The 17,663-nt window shown below is 45.4% G+C and overlaps 1 protein-coding gene across 2 annotated transcripts in view; it reads left to right on the top strand.

The window, feature by feature from the left end:
- Positions 1-17,663, top strand: part of TM9SF4 (transmembrane 9 superfamily member 4) — a 53,507-nt gene that overhangs the window by 16,077 nt on the left and 19,767 nt on the right. The window contains exons 2-5 of one of the 2 annotated variants that reach the window (XM_025876239.2): positions 7,684-7,797; positions 12,338-12,437; positions 16,865-17,033; positions 17,135-17,264. In XM_025876239.2, coding sequence (XP_025732024.1) covers positions 7,684-7,797; positions 12,338-12,437; positions 16,865-17,033; positions 17,135-17,264 — 513 coding nt within the window. Of the gene's footprint in view, positions 1-7,683; positions 7,798-12,337; positions 12,438-16,864; positions 17,034-17,134; positions 17,265-17,663 lie in introns of those variants that run through there. The other variant, XM_025876240.2, reaches the window with a different exon arrangement.

The raw sequence follows: 17,663 nt of genomic DNA, 5'->3' as shown, positions 1-17,663 counted from the left end.
GAAATCGGGGGGGGGGAGACAAACAATGAGAGACTATGGACTCTGAGAAACTGAGGGTTTTAGAGGGGAGGGAGGTGTGGGGATGGGTTAGCCCGGTGATGGGTATTAAGGAGGGCACGTATTGCATGGAAACTGGGTGTTATATGCAAACAATGAATCATGGAACACTGCATCAAAAACGAATGATATACTGTATGGTGACGAACATAACATAATTAAATTTAATTAAATTAAAAAAAATGGAAAGGACTGTGTGCCACAGTGACTTGTACTTACTTGGCTGGTGCTCAATGACTCTGGCTTCTTGTTGCTTTTTGTTATTTTCCACCAGGGTCAGTATTACCCTCATTGTTGTGTCTTTTTGTTTGTTTTTGGTTTTTGTGTGTATACTCATGCTATTGGTTTGAGACTTTGGAACAGAAGCCTGTTGGAGTCTTTCAGGATTTGCTTTTAATCTCTGCAACCTAAGCTGTCAGGGAGCCCTTCGGCTGTCCAGGGCAGCATCTCTCTGCTAAGATTGGAGAATTCTGTTTCACAAGAAGGTAGAGCTGGAGTAACTTCTTAGATTTAATTGGCTTGATGACTATAGGAGATTGTAATCCTCTGGCCTGGCTTCAAATCACGTAAGGCAAAAAGGTCTGGTGTCTGCCTTTCTGGGAGGGGAAAATTTTTGATTAGCTAGAAATAATGATATCAACTTGGGCTTTTCATATAAGGTCTTTATTGTGTTGAGGTAAGTTCCTTTTGTACCTTTTATGTTGAGAATTTAAATCATGAATGGATGTTGAACTTTGTCATGTTCATTTACTGTGTCTATAGAGATGATCGTGTGTTTTTTTTCTTTCATTTTATTCATGTGGCGTATCACACTGATTGATATGCATATGTTGAACCATCCTTGCATCCCAGGGATAAATCCCACTTGATTTTGGTGTATGCTTCTTTTAATGTGCTGTTAAATTCAGCTTGCTAGTATTTTACTGAGAATTTTTGCATCTATGTTCATCAAGGATATTGGCCTATAGTTTTCTCACAGTATCTTTGTCTGGTTTTGGTATCAAGGTGATGCTCACCGCCTAAGAAGAGTTTGGAAGTATTCCCTCTTCTATTTTTGGAAGAGTTTAAGAAGAATTAATGTTAGTTCTTCATTGAACATTTGGGAGAATTCACCTGTGAAGGGAGGTCTTAGATTACTGATTCAGTACCCCTTTTTTATTGGTCTGTTTCGGTTTTCTGTTTCTTCTTGATTCCATTTTGGGAGGTTATATGTGTTTCTAGGAATTTACCCATTTCTTCTAAGTTACCTAATTTGTTGGTGTATAATTGTTTATAATCTTTTTTAATTCTGAGGCACCTGTTATAATGTCTCCTCTTTCATTTCTGATTTTATTTGAGCCTTCTTCCCTCTTTTTTTCTCTCGGTGCTGTTAAATTTCGTTTTGTTTCGTTTGTTGATTTTTATCTTTTCAAAAAAACCAACTTACCTCTGTTGTAGGGTTTTTTTTCTATTTTTAAAATTCTCCTTTTAAAAAATAAATAAATAAAATAAACTCTCCTTTTTATTTATTTCTGCTTCATCTTTATTTCCTTTCTTCTGCAAACTTTGGGCTTCACTTGTTATTTTTCTGGATTCTTGAGGTGTTCAGTTAGGTTTTTGGGGATTTTTTTTTTTTTTAAATGTAGTTGTTTACTCCTAGTACTGCTTTTGTGGCATTCTGTAAGTTTTGGTATATTTTTATTTCTTTTGTCTGAGGTACTTTTAAATTCTTGTTTGATTTCCTCTTTGACCCAATGATTGTTCAGAGTGTGTTGTTTAATTTTCACATATTTGCCTATTTGCCATTTTTTGTTATTTCTAGCTTTATTCCATTGCAGTCATAAAAGATACATGGGATGATTTTGGTCTTCTTAAATTTGTTAAGACTTATTTTGTGAACCTACTACCATGTCATCTGTCCTGGAGAATGTTCTGTGTGCACCTGAGAAGAATGTGTATTCTTCTGCTATCAGGTGGAAGGTTCCATATATGTTTGTTGAGTCCATTTGGTCTGTAGTTTTTTTGAGCCAGCTGTTTGTTGATCTTCTGTCTGGATGTTCAAGCCATTATTTTAAGTGGGATATTGAAGTCCCCTACTATTACTGTGTTGCTGTCAATTTCTCCCTTCAGATCTGTCAGTATTTGCTTTATACATTTAGGTGCTCTGATGTTGGGTATGTATATATTTATAACTCATATCTTCCTGTTGAATTGACTGTTTTGTCATTATATGATGACCGTCTCTGTTTCTAGACACAGTTTTTTTTTTAGATTTCATTTATTTATTTGTCAGAGAGAGAGCGCGCGCCAAGCAGGGGTGGGCAGCAAGCAGAGGGAGGAGGAGGCTTCCTGCTGAGCAATGCGGGACTTGATCCCAGGACCCTGGGATCATGACCTGAGCCAAAGGCAGACACCCAAATGGACTGAGCCACCCAGACATCCCCTAGACACAGTTTTTAACTGAAAGTCTATTTTGTCTGTTAGAAGTTTAGCCACCCCTGCTTTCTTTTGTTTACCACTTGGAATATCTTCTTTGGTTACCACGTGGAATATCTTCTTCTAAACCTTCATCTTCAGCTCATGTGTGTCTTTAGATCTAAAGTGAGTTTCTTGTAGACAACATATCACAGGATCTTATTTTTGTATCCATTTAGCCACTCTATGAGTTTGGATTGGGAATTTAATCCACTTACCCTCCAGGTTATTCTAATATGCATCAGGGTTGAGAACCACTATCTTAGATGTACAGATATGGTATAGGGTTAATAGATGTTCTCAGGGAGTCTCGGACTAGGTCCTTGGAGGTAGAAAGGTGGGAGGTATCAAGAACTCCTTAAATTTGAGGATTAAAAAAAATCATTCTCAAGGGGATACAGCAAAGATTAAGAACCAAAGTATTCAGGGGCACGTGGCTGGCTTAGTCAGTGTAACATGTGACTCTTGATCTCAGGGTCATGAAGTCCAGCCCCATATTAGATGTAGTGCTTACTAAACAAACAAACCATAGCAGTCAATCTTATGTGAGTGGATGGTTTTATATTTTTATAGATCAGAGGTTGGTTGGTGCTTATTATTAATTTGTTTGAGTACTCCCCTAACAAAGCTAGACAAGCAATTAGTGGAGGTGGAGAGATGGCAGAAACTTAGATGACCATCATTTAACATGAAATGTACTATAGCAGTGCCTTAGACAAGTGCATATTTAAATATGTGCCAACTAACTTAAGCACTAATCCTTGAACACGTATAGTTGTGAAAGTTCAGTTGGGTATTGGGTAGTTTCCATCTCTTCCTCTAGTGACACCATAGAGATATTTACAAGGTGCCTTGGAAAGAAAGGAAAAGAATAATTCCCCTTGTGGAGATCTGAGGGGTTTTTTGAAGAAAGAAACATTTCCATTGGACCTTCAAGGGTAGGTAAACTTGAATAAGGTGAGGGCAGGTGTCAAAAACAGCTTGAGCAGAGGCTTGAAGACAGCCTCACCTGACCAAATCTGCGCACCAAGGGCCAGGACAATCTTGGGATCTTCTTGAAGGCTTAGAAGGAAAAGGTGGAAGGTGCTGATGGAAAGGTATCTCAGGGCCAGCAGGTGGGGGGCCTTCCATACTGAGCTAGAATTACTGTAACCTAGGTGTTTAGAGTGGTGATTTTTTTTTCCTGATTTATTGTTATTTTCCTTAAGTGATATAAATGCTTTATAATCCCCTAAGAAAAAATAGAATATAGAGATATACAGAAAGGAAGAAAGTCCATCACTCAAATAACCCATTTTGCCTGCTAAACATTTTCTCAAAGATAACTTTTTTTAAAGGGGGGGAGGAGATCCTGCTATGCAGTGTTCTATCCGCTGCTTTTTCTACTTAACTCTAAAGCTCAAACATTCCTACTCAAGAAATATTTCCTTTTTAGGGGCGCCTGGGTGGCTCAGTTGGTTAAGCGTCTGCCTTCGGCTCAGGTCATGATCCTGGGGACCTGGGATCGAGCCCCGCATCAGGCTCCCTGCTCAGTGGGGAACCTGCTTCTCCCCACACCCTGCTCATGCTTTCTTTCGCGCGCTCTCTCTCTCTCTCGAATAAATAAAATCTTTAAAAAATATATATATTTCCTTTTTAATGAGTACTTAAATGGGTAAGTGAATAGACCATAATTTAACCCATTCCACCAATATTGGATATTTTACTATTAAAAGTAGTGAATGATTTCACTATTTTGTTTATTAATTTTTTTTTAAGATTTTATTTATTTGACAGAGAGAAACACAGCGAGAGAGGGAACACAAGCAGGGGGAGTGGGAGAGGGAGAAGCAGGCTTCCTGCGGAGCAGGGAGCCCGATGTAGGGCTCGATCCCGGAACCCTGGGATCATGACCTAAGCCGAAGGCAGACGCCTAACAACTGAGCCACCCAGGCGCCCCTTGTTTATTAATTTTTATTTTACTATTATTATTTTATTTTTAGAGGACAAGAAAGTGTGCATGTCCATATGTGAAGGGGGAGGGAGGGGCAGAGGGAGAGGAAGAGAGAGAGAGAATCTCAAGCAGACTGCACTGATAGCAGAGCCCAACGCAGGGCTTAATCTCACAACCCTGGGATACTGCCCTGAGCTAAAACCAAGAGTCTGTCGCTTAACTGACTGAGCCATCCCGGTGCCCCTGATTTCACTATTTTAGATAATGCTGTGGTGAACATCCTTTTGTGTACATTTTGGGATATTTGCCATATTTTTCTTAACATGTCTGAAAGTAGAATTACAGGGTCAGAGTATACACTTTGGGGGGTGGTTTGATAGAGTGCTAAATTGCTCCCCCAGAAGTGTTCTAATTATTCCTCTAGCCATATGAGAATATCAAAACCGTGACATTTTAATATCTAAAACTGAGTGTCGTTTTGATGCAGTCATTAATTCTAAACCGAACTTCTGAATTGCTTTTGGTTGCCAACTTATTCAGAGATTGTAGCACGTTAAGGAAATATCCTTTGCCATTTTTCACCTGTTGATCCTTCCCCTAAGATCAATTGATCTGTGGTTTGTTGATCGTATCTTTGTATGAGGATTATCTGTTTTCTGCATCATTTTTCAAAAATTCAGAGTTGCGTTGTTGTGTAGTTTTTAAAAAACAAAACAAACATTATGTGGCAGTTTATGCCAGTACCGTAGGGTTTGTTTTCCTTGTAGTTGACTGGACTTTATGTACAAAGAGGACAGGGCTCATTTCTCTCGCTGGAAGCACTCATATTTCTAAAGCCTGACCAGTGAGGCCTAGCACAGGGTTCCAGGGAGGGAGGGCCAGAATCTCTGACAACAGGTCAAATGGAGGAAACTATCCGATCGAGAGGAAATCAGATGCTGCAGCCAGCCCACAGTCAGAAGGCTTTCCATCACAGAAAGAATAAATTCTGTTTGTTGTTGTATTCAAGGCACACCCATACTACTACTAAGCCCTTCCCTTTGTGAATGAGTAAAATGTCTCTAGAGGGATGTTCAAGGAACTGCTGATAGCAGTTGTCCATGGGGAACTCAAGTGGGAGGAAGATTTATCTTTCACGGTACACCCATTTGTACTGTGTTTGAATTATTGACTGTGTATGTGCTACTTTTTCAAAAATGTTTTCAAGCTAATTATTTTTTTAAAAGCCTTGCCTGCTTGTAGTTATGTAAGATGTTAACATTAGAGGAAACTGAGTGAAGAGTATATGGGAAATCTCACAGTACCTTTGCAGCTCTTCTGTAAATTTAAATTTATTTTATTTATTTATTTTTAAAGATTTTATTTATTTATTTGAGAGAGAGAGAATGAGAGACAGAGAGCACGAGAGGGAAGAGGGTCAGAGGGAGAAGCAGACTCCCTGCTGAGCATGGAGCCCGATGTGGGACTCGATCCCGGGACTCCAGGATCATGACCTGAACCGAAGGCAGTCGCTTAACCAACTGAGCCACCCAGGCGCCCTAAGTTTATTTTAAAATTAAATGTCTTTTTGGGGGCACCTGGGTGGCTCAGTCGGTTAAGCACCTGCCTTTGGCTCAGGTCATGATCCCAGGGTCCTGGGATTGAGCCCTGTGTGGGGCTCCCTGCTCAGCGGGGAGCCTACGTCTCCCTCTGCCCCTCCCCCCACTCATGCTTGTTCTCTCTCTCAAAAATAAATAAAATCTTTAAAAAAAAAAAAAGACTTTGACTAAGCTATGTATCTACAAAAAGTGCACCAAACTCAGACCCTTAGACTAGTGGTAAAAATGCAGATGAGTCTCCATTTTTGGCAAGCCCCTTAGTGATTCTGATTCCGTATAAAGCTGAGTTCCAGAAAGAATCATCTGAGTGTGAGTGAGTGACAGAGAGAGAGAGAGAGAGATAGAGAGAGAGAGAGAGAGAGAGAGAGAGAGAGAGAGTGTGTGTGTGTGTGTGTGTGTGTGTGTGTGGCAGTAACTTGAAGGATGGAGGAGCTGTGTAGGCAGGGGGGTCAGAAAGCTGTGGCCGGTGGCCGGCGGACAGAAACGAGGGTCTGCAAACCTGCAGTAGTACAGGGGATGGAGAGAGAGGGCAGAGGCAGGAGCACTAGTGAGTCCTGGATCCACGTGTCTGAATAAGAGTTCCTTGTTCACACCAGGTGGGGAGAGAGAATCAGGAAGCTCATCTAGTTCCTTGAGGGGTGAAGCATGTTGGTAATGAAGGGAAGGAGACATTTTGAGGGAGTGCATTTCTTGAGGCCAGGAATTGGTCTTTCTTGCCTTTAATTCCCAGTTGACGACTATCCTGCATGCAGGTCATTTACTGAGTGCCTGCTGGGTGCCAAGCCCTGGGGACGCACAGTCCCTTCTCCCACAGAGATCACATTCGAGTGGAGGGCGACAGACTGCACAAATAAACAAATGCATATTGTACATGATAAGATAATGTACATGCATATTGTGCATGTATGTAGGTAAGTCCACGAAGAGAAATGAAGTATAGGGGTGGGGAATGGGAGCCCTGAGGACACTATTTTAGGTAGGATCGGCAGTGAAGGCTTCTCTGAGGACCTGACATTTGAGAGAAACCGGAATGAAATAAGGAATGAGGTTAGCCATGCAGGATGTTGGGAAGGGCATTCTGGCAGAGGGAACAGTAAAGGTGAGGGCCCTGAGGGGTAGAGAAGGGCTTGCTGACAAGAGACAGCAAGAAGGCCAGTGTAGCTGGGGCTGATTGAGGAGGAGAGTGGCAGATGATGAGGTCAGTATAATCTGGAGAAGGCTTGTAGGAAAATATATTGGTCACATAAGAGCTTCCTGACCAAGTGAGCCTCTTGCTATATAGAGAAAAGGGAATTGGCGGACCATGATGGAGCTTTGTTTCCTGTTAGCTATACTGGAGAGTGACACAGTGTGAAATAGTGAAAAGAATATTGATCTGGAAGTGGGGAGCTGCGGCTCCTGTATTACAGTGTTCCCTTTTGTCCCCATGTTAATTCCTTCACTCGTTTTGTGACTCGTTTCTGGAAGTGCAGAATCAGTGCCTTGCGGGACTCTTGGGGGCCTTTGGAAGACAGCGCTTATAGCGTGGGGATGAGACTGGGTCAGTTAAAGCAGATGTAAAGGTGCTATGACTTGATCTGCCCCACAGAGATACATACTTCTTTCCCCCATTCCAACTATGACCTCTCTTCTTCCAAGCAGGATTGGTTGCCCTGGTCCCTGCTGCTTCTCTCTCTCACACGTGATACACGCGCCTTCTACGTCCCAGGGGTTGCACCAATCAACTTCCACCAGAACGACCCTGTAGAAATCAAGGTAGGTACAGTGCCGGACCGTGGGAGCCTCTGTGCGGGGAAGCCTGGCTGGAGGACCCTGGTGAGATGGTCCTGTCCATCCTGCGCTTGCAGAGAACAAAAGCCAGTGCCAGTTACCGTGGCAAAAAGCGGGTTTGCTGCCTGCTGCGTGGCTGGAAGGGGAGTGCCCTCAGGAACCCACAGCTCCTGCAGCTCTGCCTCTGCATCTCTCTCTCTCCCTCTGCAGCTTTGCCTGTGCTCATGTCTTCTCGCTGTGTCCCTCTCTTTCTCTTCAGCTCTGGCTCTGGCTCTGGCTCTGGTTCTGGTTCTTTCCATGTGTTTCTCACTCTCACCCTCACGCGTGCCTTGGTTTCTAGGTGTGTGTGTGTGTGTGTGTGTGTGTGTGTGTGTGTGTGTGTGTGTGTCTGTCTGTCTGTCTGTCTCTCTCTCTCAGCCTGCCTCCCTGCTTCATTGGCTCCATCCCCCCCTCTGTTGCCGGCTTCTCTCCACATGACTCAGCTTGTCTGCACATACACAGCCTATTAGGGTCTCTGTGTTTTCACTTGCAGCCTCTGCCACCAGCTGGATTCTCTAGTTTGGGTTTTCCAGACTGCATCCAGCCTGTCAGAGTGGTGGCATATGAGATGATTTTAAGGAGTTGACAGATTTATTTTATTTTAATACCTATGTTCTTTTAATATATATTAAGAAATAGAGCTGCTACTCCAACTCATGATTTTATGGCTGTTGTTGGTTTTCCATTTTTAATAGTGATGTGGTATGAGCTCCTTAAATAAATGTATTTCTCTAAAAATGAGTCAGATTCAAATAAATAGTAGAATCAGTGGTAAGTAGATGAGGCAAATTGGTGCATGAACGATTCAAGTCTAGAGAGAAGCCATCCAAACCAGGCACCTTTGTTTTTCAAGCTAGATGCCCACTGTGGGTCAATCAACTGGCAAAAGTGGGGAAGGAGTCACTTAAAATATGGTTGATCGGGGGCAGTGGGTAGGCTGGCACGTTGATTAATGGCTCTTTAGCAGTGCACTGTGTCGGTGGCCTTCTCAGAGCCCCACGCAGGGGTAGGGGTTGGTGGTGGATCTTCTTGGATCTGGTTTCCCAGGGCGCAGACTCCAAGGTGGAGATATGGTGCAGTTTGCCTGCATAAGCTGCATAAGGGTCAGCACTTGGGAAGGAGTGAGGGAAGCAGGACAGGGCAGAGGGAGACGCTGAACCGTGGTACAACAGAGGTACAACAGAGGCCTATGGGAAGCTCTAGAACTGGAATGCCTGGCCCTTTGGGGTTGTTCCAGATTGAAGCAAGAGGACTGGTTCTCTGTATCCCTCCATGAAACCAGTCATTGGATATAGACTACCACCAGGGTAGGGGCGTCACCTTGTACAAGGGCTCCCAGCCAAAGGGACTCTCCTCTGTCATCACCCAAATATAACCACTTTTAATACTTAGGTATTTTTGTTTTTTGTTTTTTGTTTTTTTTTCTGTGCAGTGTTTACAGTGTAGGACAGTTGGCATTCTCTCACCTCCACAAATCCCCAACTACTTGACAACCACACTGTTCCTCCCTTGGCAAAGTAATGTGTAGTTGAAATTTTTAAGTAGTCCTTCAGACCCTTAGTGATTGTGTAAAAAGGACTAACAAAACTTATGAGGTTATGAAAATAAATTCTGTTCCTAAAATAAACATACATTTCTTGCCTCATTATTGTGTTGAACCACGTCTTAACTGGTCTGTGCAAAAGAAAAGCAGTAAGATTGTGTGAAAATCAAGTGTTTATCTTTTCCGGAGCATCACAGTGTTCAAAAGGAGAAGTAGAAGACAGGGTCACAAAGGACCAGCCACAGGATGTGCCATCATGTGCATGCCCCTTTGTTTGCTGTCACATTTTAGGTATTAGTGAAATTGCAAATTGCTGCATGTCATGCTTATTTGAGGCATCACATACAAGCAACTTGTGATTATCCAGGGGGGATTAACCAGTTAAGAGGATAAATATGTAAATAATACATTTGTTTAAAAAGAAAATGAAAACTGCTAGGAGTCAAGTTCTAAAAGAGCGAGGATCTTCTCTGTCCCAATTATTGCTGTGTTACGAGCTCCTAATACATAGCCTGGCACAGTGGATAAATATGTCTGACGAATGGCTATTAAAAAGCATCTGCATTTAGGGGTGCCTGGGTGGCTCTGATGGCTGAGTATCCAACGCTTGATTTTGGCTGAGGTCATGATCTCAGGGTCATGGAATCGAGCCCTGTGTTGGGCTCCACGCTCAGCGTGGAGTCTGCTTCAGATTTTTTCTCCCTCTCCCTCTGCGCCTCCCCTTGCTCACTCTAAATAAATAAATAAAAATATATATAAATAAAATCTTTTTTAAAAAGTTCATTTAGAACTAAGCAGTAATTAACGAGTAAACGCAGCATTACATGTGTTGCATTATTGTGAGCCTATTTCTTCCTCCCAAGTCAGACTTGTAACTTTCAGGAAGAGTAATTAAAGTAACGTTTATTGAGGGTTATTTACATACCAGGCATTATGGGTGAGTGACTTAACTCAGATGCCCCCCAAGAACCCTCTGAAGTAGATACTGTATATTTTACAGAGTTACTATATATTTCACAGGTATGGAAACCAAGGCCCAGGGAAATAAACCACCTTGCCCAAGGTCATGTGGTGAGGAAGACATAGGGTTAGTCCTTAACTACTCCGTCTCTTACCTACTGCAGTACCCTTCCTCCCAGTACTTCTGCCAAAAGCCCCCTCGAGAGCAAAGCTTGTGGCCCAGGGAGGAGAAGGTGGCTCTGGCTTCCAGGCCTGCCAGGCTGGGGGTGTGAGAGGGTACAGTTTGGGGAGGGAGGGGCGGGAGGGGTGGAGGGAACATAAAGGTGGGACTCGATCTCTTTGTAACGTGGATTCTTTTTTGATTATCCAGAAAGAGAGAATGTAAGAAACACAAAATAACAGGCTGTTATAATAACTTAACTTTTTGGCCATTTTGGGTCAAGCAGTTTATGAAATGCTTAATAGTAGTCCTCAGTCCCTTAGTCCAACATCTAAAAACCTCTGAAACCCAGTTTTCTAGGCTCTCATAGACAAGACTTGGCCTAAAGTGTTTGACTTTATTTATCCCACTTAGAATGAATATTTTTGCATTTCTTTGCGCAAATAGTCATTAAATATGGGGTACCGCCCCAGATCCACCTGGGGGGTGTTGTCCATACTGCCCTTTTAAAACCAAAATAATTCCTAATTCCAAAATATGAGTTTTATTTATTTAAAGATTTTTTTTTCTTTATTTTTTGACAGAGACACAGCGAGAGAGGGAACACAAGCAGGGGGAGTGGGAGAGGGAGAAGCAGGCTCCCCGTGGAGCAGGGAGCTCGATGCGATGCGGGGCTCGATCCCAGGACCCTGGGATCATGATCTGAGCTGAAGGCAGACGCTTAATGACTGAACCACCCAGGCGCCCCTCCTTCATGGTCTTCTTAAACCTTGTTTTTAATGGTTGCATCATATTTCATTGAATGAGTATATTATGATTTATTGACCAGTTTCCCATTGTGGGGGCTTATACTTATTTTCCCATTTTTCCTCTCTTCAGTCACTCAGCAAACATTTAATGAGCACTACTGTGTGCCTGGCTCTGTAGGTCCTTGTCCTCATGGAGCCTAACTCTTAAATTCTAGGAGGAGACTTTTTTTTAAAAAAAAAAACAACAGGTAAACAAAATAATTATGTTTTATCAGACATGTTACCGAGGAAACTGTGCATGTTGGAATAGAGCAAATGGGGGATGCCCTTAGCTGAGCTAGTTAGGGAGGACTTCCAGGCGAGGGGCCGTAAGCTGGGACCTGAGTGTGCAAAGGAGCCGACAGGCACGGAGTCAGGTGGAGAGGGGCAGCAGGTGCAGAGCCTGAGGTGGAAGAGAGCTGGACGGGCTCGAGGAACTGCAAGCAGGAGAGCACTGTGGTTATGAGTAAGAAGTGAACCTCTTTGTTCCTAAGGTTTATTCTCATTTGGAGTTATTTCCTTAGGAAAGATACCCAGAAGTGAAATTACAGGGTCAAAGGATATCATACTCTCAGTATGTATTAAATTTGGTTATTATTTTACTTATTTTTTTTTAAAGATTTTTATTTATTTATTTGACAGAGAGAGACACAGCGAGAGAGGGAATACAAGCAGAGGGGGTGGGAGAGGGAGAAGCAGGCCTCTCGCTGAGCAGGGAGCCCGATGCGGGGCTCAATCCCAGGACCCTGGGATCATGACCTGAGCCGAAGGCAGACGCTTAACGACTAAGCCACCCAGCACCCCTGAATTTGGTTATTATTTTAAACGAGATCTATAATATGGTCTAAAACTAAATGAAACTTGAAATTACTCAGAATTGTGGACTGTATAGTATCCAGTATACTGGAGCTGTGATGTGCTACAGTGAGTTGCTAATGTACCAATGTATGTGGGTACGGGGCGCGGGGGGTGGATTACTGAAACAGCCGTCTGGGTTTCTGGATTGATGAGCAACAGCCTCTCTTTTCCCACTAGGCTGTGAAGCTGACCAGCTCTCGAACCCAGCTACCTTATGAATACTACTCGCTGCCCTTCTGCCAGCCCAGCAAAATAACCTACAAGGCAGAGAATCTGGGTAAGTTCTCTCTCCCTGTCAGCCTGTCCCAGAGGGGAAGCCGAATCTTCACATGGCGATGGTAGCAGTTAACCCTGACATTACTGTGTGCTGCGCACCGTTCTACATAGTTTACATACATAGCAGCTTAGTCAAGCCTCATAACAGCCCTGGGGAGGCAGTTGCTGTGTTTATGCCCATTCTACAGGTTCAGCGATTTGCCTCTGGTTATATTTTTAATTAACAGCTAAGCTGGGCTTGGAGTCCACGTAGTAGGACTTCAGAGTTGCAGCCCTTGGCTACTGCTCACACTGGCTCTCACCTTGATTTCTAGATATTCCCTTCTCTTTCATGGCTTCTGCAACCTCTTCTGCTTTTAATTAAAAGAGTGAGTGGTTACCTCCGGCCCTAAAGGAAGCAGAGACATCACTGTAGTTCTTTCTAAGTGACTGTGCAAGACTTGCCTCAAATAATGTGTGAAGCACCCAACGCAGTGTCTGGCATATGTGTTCCATAAATAGTAGCCATTTTATTCTAATTCAGATAATTCTCCCATTTGGTAGAATTTCAGGCTTAAAGCAAAAGACATTTGGAAGCCTCTGTTCCCGACACGATTATTAGTACTTACCCTGTGCCCGTCTTGATGTTGAGTCCTGGAGGTAAAAATGTGGGTAGATGCTGTCCCTGACCTCAAGAAACTTAGGAGACTTTCCTCTTACAGCTTAGGAAGGAGAAAGGAGAGAACTGGTTCTTGAGCAGGCCTCTGAAAGTCTGCCTTCTCTGTCAGAGCTACCCCTGGCTCAGATGTTTCCAGAACCCCTAGCTGACAAGTGTATCTATGACCAGGTATTGGGTGTCCCAGACCAGCAGGAGGCAGGCCTTGCAGTCAGCTTAATCCAAAGCAGGCAGCCCCTCCTGTCCCTTCTTCTTGCCTCGTACTGTTGTCTTGGGGCCTGGGCTGACTTCCACTGACTGACTCTCTGGGCTGCTCACTTACCCTTCTTTTCCCTTTCCATACCACAGAACAGCTCCTCCTTTGCCCATGAGCTGGTGTGGACTTGTTGGCAGCCCATGGCTCTGCAGTTGGGCACACCTCGGTGTGATACTGGGTGACCTTAACCTCTCTGAGCCACTGCTGCATCTTCCATGAAGCTGGGGAATGTTCTGCCTCACAGAAATGGAAACTTTTATGTACAAAAGTTATCCTGTTATATTGTATCTCATTCTGTCTTTGTGGAGTGCCTCCCTTCATGGCCTACGGGTTCTTAAGAGTGGAGGGATCATGCCTTATGGTCCTCTCTCTCTCTCCCACATCTGACCCAGTGTCTGACACAGTAGGATTCAGTCAATGTTAGTGTCCTACCTGAATAGAGGAGAAAATTCCTTGGTTAAGTACCTGTTAGATGGCAAGCCTTGTACTCTGTGTTCTCATCATCACCACCATTAATACTTACAGGGCTCTCCTTGTGAGCCGGGCACTGTTCTAGGCACTTCTGTGCTTTAACTTCGTTAATTCTCACGACAGCCCTACAAAGTAGCTCCTCTTACTATCCCCTTGATGTAGGTAAGAGAAGTGAGGCAGAAGGAAGTACAGTTCCTTGCCCCAGTCACTCACCAGTATCATTGCTCCTGTTTCTTAGTAGTGGCAACGGCAGCTTCAAGGGTTTAAAAGACTTGCTCCACAGATCACATGGCCAATAATAGGTGGAGAAATTGACATATTACCCAGGGTTTTTTTTTTAACTCTAAAGACAGAATTCTTTCTGTTGTCCGGACTGCTTTCTCCAGAGAGGTTCATCTGGGCTGTCTGCAGCCTGTGCTCGGGGGTGGTCATGCTGATGGAAATCCGTACCGTTGTGTGTGTCGGAGTGTCTGTGGCAGACGTACTGGACTACAATATCAGACTCTCTTAGACGGTCCACATTTGTAGCTTGTTGCTCATTTAGCCTGGCCGGCGATCTGCTCCAACTATAAAAAGTTAAAAGGAACATTTGCATATTAGAGATGAGCTGTTCCAGACCAGCATGCCTTCTTTCTTGGTGTAAATTTAATTTCTAAATATCAAGAAGTGATACCTGCTTACTTGGTCTACAGCCTTGTTCCTCTCTGTGTATGTTCTTCCGTTCCTCAGGTGAGCTCCTTGTACACTAAAAAGAAGTGGGCAGTAGGGCGTGGTGTGGAGGAAGGAGTCCAAGAGCTTAGCACTACGGCAGTCCCCTCATGGGCAAGTCACTGTCCCTGTCTGCTTCCAGTGTCCTCTTTGTGAAATGAAGAAGGGGTCCCGAATTGTTTCCACAGCAGACCGTGCAGATGTCTTACTGGCATCCTTGCTCTCCACTGGCTGGTCTGTCCCTGGGTTTTCTAGACTCAGCTGCCTTACTCAGCTTCTAAAATGGGGGGAAGGGGAGCCCCTCTTCTCCCTCCCCCGTTTCTAAGTGCCTCGTCCACACCTGCCAGGGCTGCTACTTTGTGCAGGGGTGCAGCTTGTGCCCTGCCTCTTACTGTTCGCACGCCAGCAGCTCCCAGCTTCCACCCGCAGCCCTGACCTGTCCGTGGGGCCCGGAACGTGGGTGTCTAACTGCCTGCTTGACGTGTCCAAACCGAAAAAAGGCCTTTGTCTACATTTGCTCCTCTTTCCTTTTTCCCACCTAGCACCCCATTGTAGAAACCTCAGTCTCCCACCACTGCTCACTCTTCCTTTGTATCAGTCAGCACCCGGCCCCCTCGGTTCCCCACTCGGTAGCTCCTGACCCCGCGTGCTTGTGTCCACCCTCAGCACCACCCAGGCCGGCCACCGTCCTCGCTCACTTGCATGACTGACTGGCATCGCCCCAGCCAGTCCCTTGCGTATTCTGTGTTTTCTTCACAAAACAGCCAGCATGATGCTTCATCAGAATCAGGTCATGTCTTCCTCCATGCCTGTTAGAAACCCTTCACGGCCTTTTCTCGCTCCCTGGATAAAGATCAGACTTCCGGCATGGCCCATAGGCCCTGAGGTCTGGCTCCAGCCCATCTCTTGGGCTCACCTTATGTCGCTTTCCCCCTTGCCCTCTCCACCGCAACCCCACAGGCCTCTCCAGCTCAGCACACGTCCCCCACCCCCAGGAGCTTTCGCACATACTGTTCCTTCTGTCTAGAATGTTCTTCCTCTGTCTGTTTACGTAGTCAATGCCCCTCTTCCTTTAGAGCCCACTTCAAACATCATTTCCTCAGAGAAACTTCCCTAGACCTGCTCCCCATGCCTAGAGCAAGTTCCTCGTGTTACGTGATGATGTCACCAAGTCTGTCTTCCCACTAGACCATAATCTCCGTGAGTTTGTTCAGCAACGCATCTTCAGGGCCCAGCACATAAGCAGTACCAGGTAGATGCTGGGAATGAGTGAGTGAATGAAGGAATGACTGACTAGGCAGAGAGGGCTGTATCTAGGCAGGTCCCTGCTGGCAAGCCCGTGTTGGACTCCGTGTGTGTGCAGGTGCTAGTCTCGTCTGTTGGCTTTGGTCAGTCTTCAACTTGCCCCAGTTTCACATCATCCCGTAGAATCATTGGAACAGCTCAGAATGAAAGTGCCGTTGGCTGTCGGCAGCCCCGAGCTGCTCCGCGCCTGGTGCCCAGCCGCTACTATGTGCCAGTTCATTAAGTAAAAACCTGTTTTGGCTAAAAAATCTCAGGTGCTGGATTTTACCCCACCTCCCTCCCTGCCTGAACTGGGATCTGAAGACACAGAAATCAATGGGAAACATTGCTGCCCCTTAAAGAGCTCATAGTCAGGGATGACAGACCCTTAATATGGCAGCACACGGTGCAAAGTCATGCAAAGTCGCATCGTCAGCATATGAAATGGTGCAGAGGTGATGCTGACAATAAAGACGGTATTTGTTGCTGGCCTGCTCTGTGCCTCGTACTTGATTTCTCACTGGGACCCTGGGAGATGGCTACTGGTATTATCCCCATTTTACAGATACGGAAATTGAGGCTCACTGAGGTTACGTAACTTGGCCAAGACTGCTAAGATAGTAAGTGGCAGAGCAAGGGCTCGGTAGCTGGTCCGGTCTACACCGCTGTACGACGCTGCCTCTACACAGAGGGAAATCAGTGGAGAGAGTGACGAGCTCGGCCCCGAAGAGGTCAGGAAGGGCTTCCCAGAGGGGAAACAGAAACTGGGCTCACGGGGTAAGGAGGAGTTCCCCAGGAACACGGGCAAGAAGTGGCACATGAGGCCTAGAGGCCTATTTGTTGTGCCCTGCAAAGTCTGGTGGCATGTCACAGAGGGGCCGGAGAGGACAGGTGGGCGTCGGAGGGGCCAGCTCTCTCCAGATAGGGTAGCGCACCAAGTGCCAGGCTGTGGAACTGCCAAGGGCCCTGCGAGTCAGCAGTGTCTCCACGGCTCTGCTGACCTCAGCAACCTCAGGGCTGAAGCTCTGAGATCCATGTGTCTCTCTTATGGCAGGAGAGGTGCTGAGAGGGGACCGGATTGTCAACACCCCTTTCCAGGTGCTAATGAACAGCGAAAAGAAGTGTGAGGTTCTGTGCAGCCAGTCCAACAAGCCAGTGACCCTGACCGTGGAGCAGAGCCGGCTTGTGGCCGAGCGGATCACGGAAGACTACTACGTCCACCTGTAAGTTGTCCTCCGCTCCCTGCTGGCCCTGACTTGGTGTGGGGTGGGACACAGATGGGAGAGGCGGTCCAGGGGGACTGAGAGGGGCCTTGGGTTTCCAGCATCGCCGACAACCTGCCTGTGGCCACCCGGCTGGAGCTGTACTCCAACCGCGATGGTGATGACAAGAAGAAAGAAAAAGATGTGCAGTTTGAACACGGCTACCGGCTCGGCTTCACAGATGTCAACAAGGTAGAGTGTCTCGGCGTGCTCAAAGGGCTGGGGGAGTTTCACCTGGTAAGTCATGAACCCTTGGGGCCACAGGGAAGGTGGGAATATTTAGCTCTAGGTTTATAACAAAAGGTGGGATGGCCAAGGCAGGTTTCTCCTGGTGCCCCTCAGTGTGGTCTGTGAGAGTCTGTGCTTTGGGCAAGGCTCTGGCAGATGCTACACAGGAAGTAGAAGGCACAGTCCCTCAAAAAGTCAGATTCCATATTTATGAGATTAAAACAAAACAAAAAAACAAACAAAGATGGAATTTCAACAGTATGTAGGAGAGCTAGGTAGGATAGTGGTCAGGAGCGTGCTGGCTCCCTGGGTATTGGACCCCACCTCCACCACTCACTAGTTGTTGAGTGCCCTTGAGCCTAC

This window comes from Callorhinus ursinus, unplaced genomic scaffold (assembly GCF_003265705.2).
Source record: "Callorhinus ursinus isolate GAN/ISIS: 27379988/994484 unplaced genomic scaffold, GSC_fseal_2.0 scaffold38, whole genome shotgun sequence".
NCBI lineage: Eukaryota > Metazoa > Chordata > Mammalia > Carnivora > Otariidae > Callorhinus > Callorhinus ursinus.
This window is presented reverse-complemented; position numbering and strand designations above follow the sequence as displayed.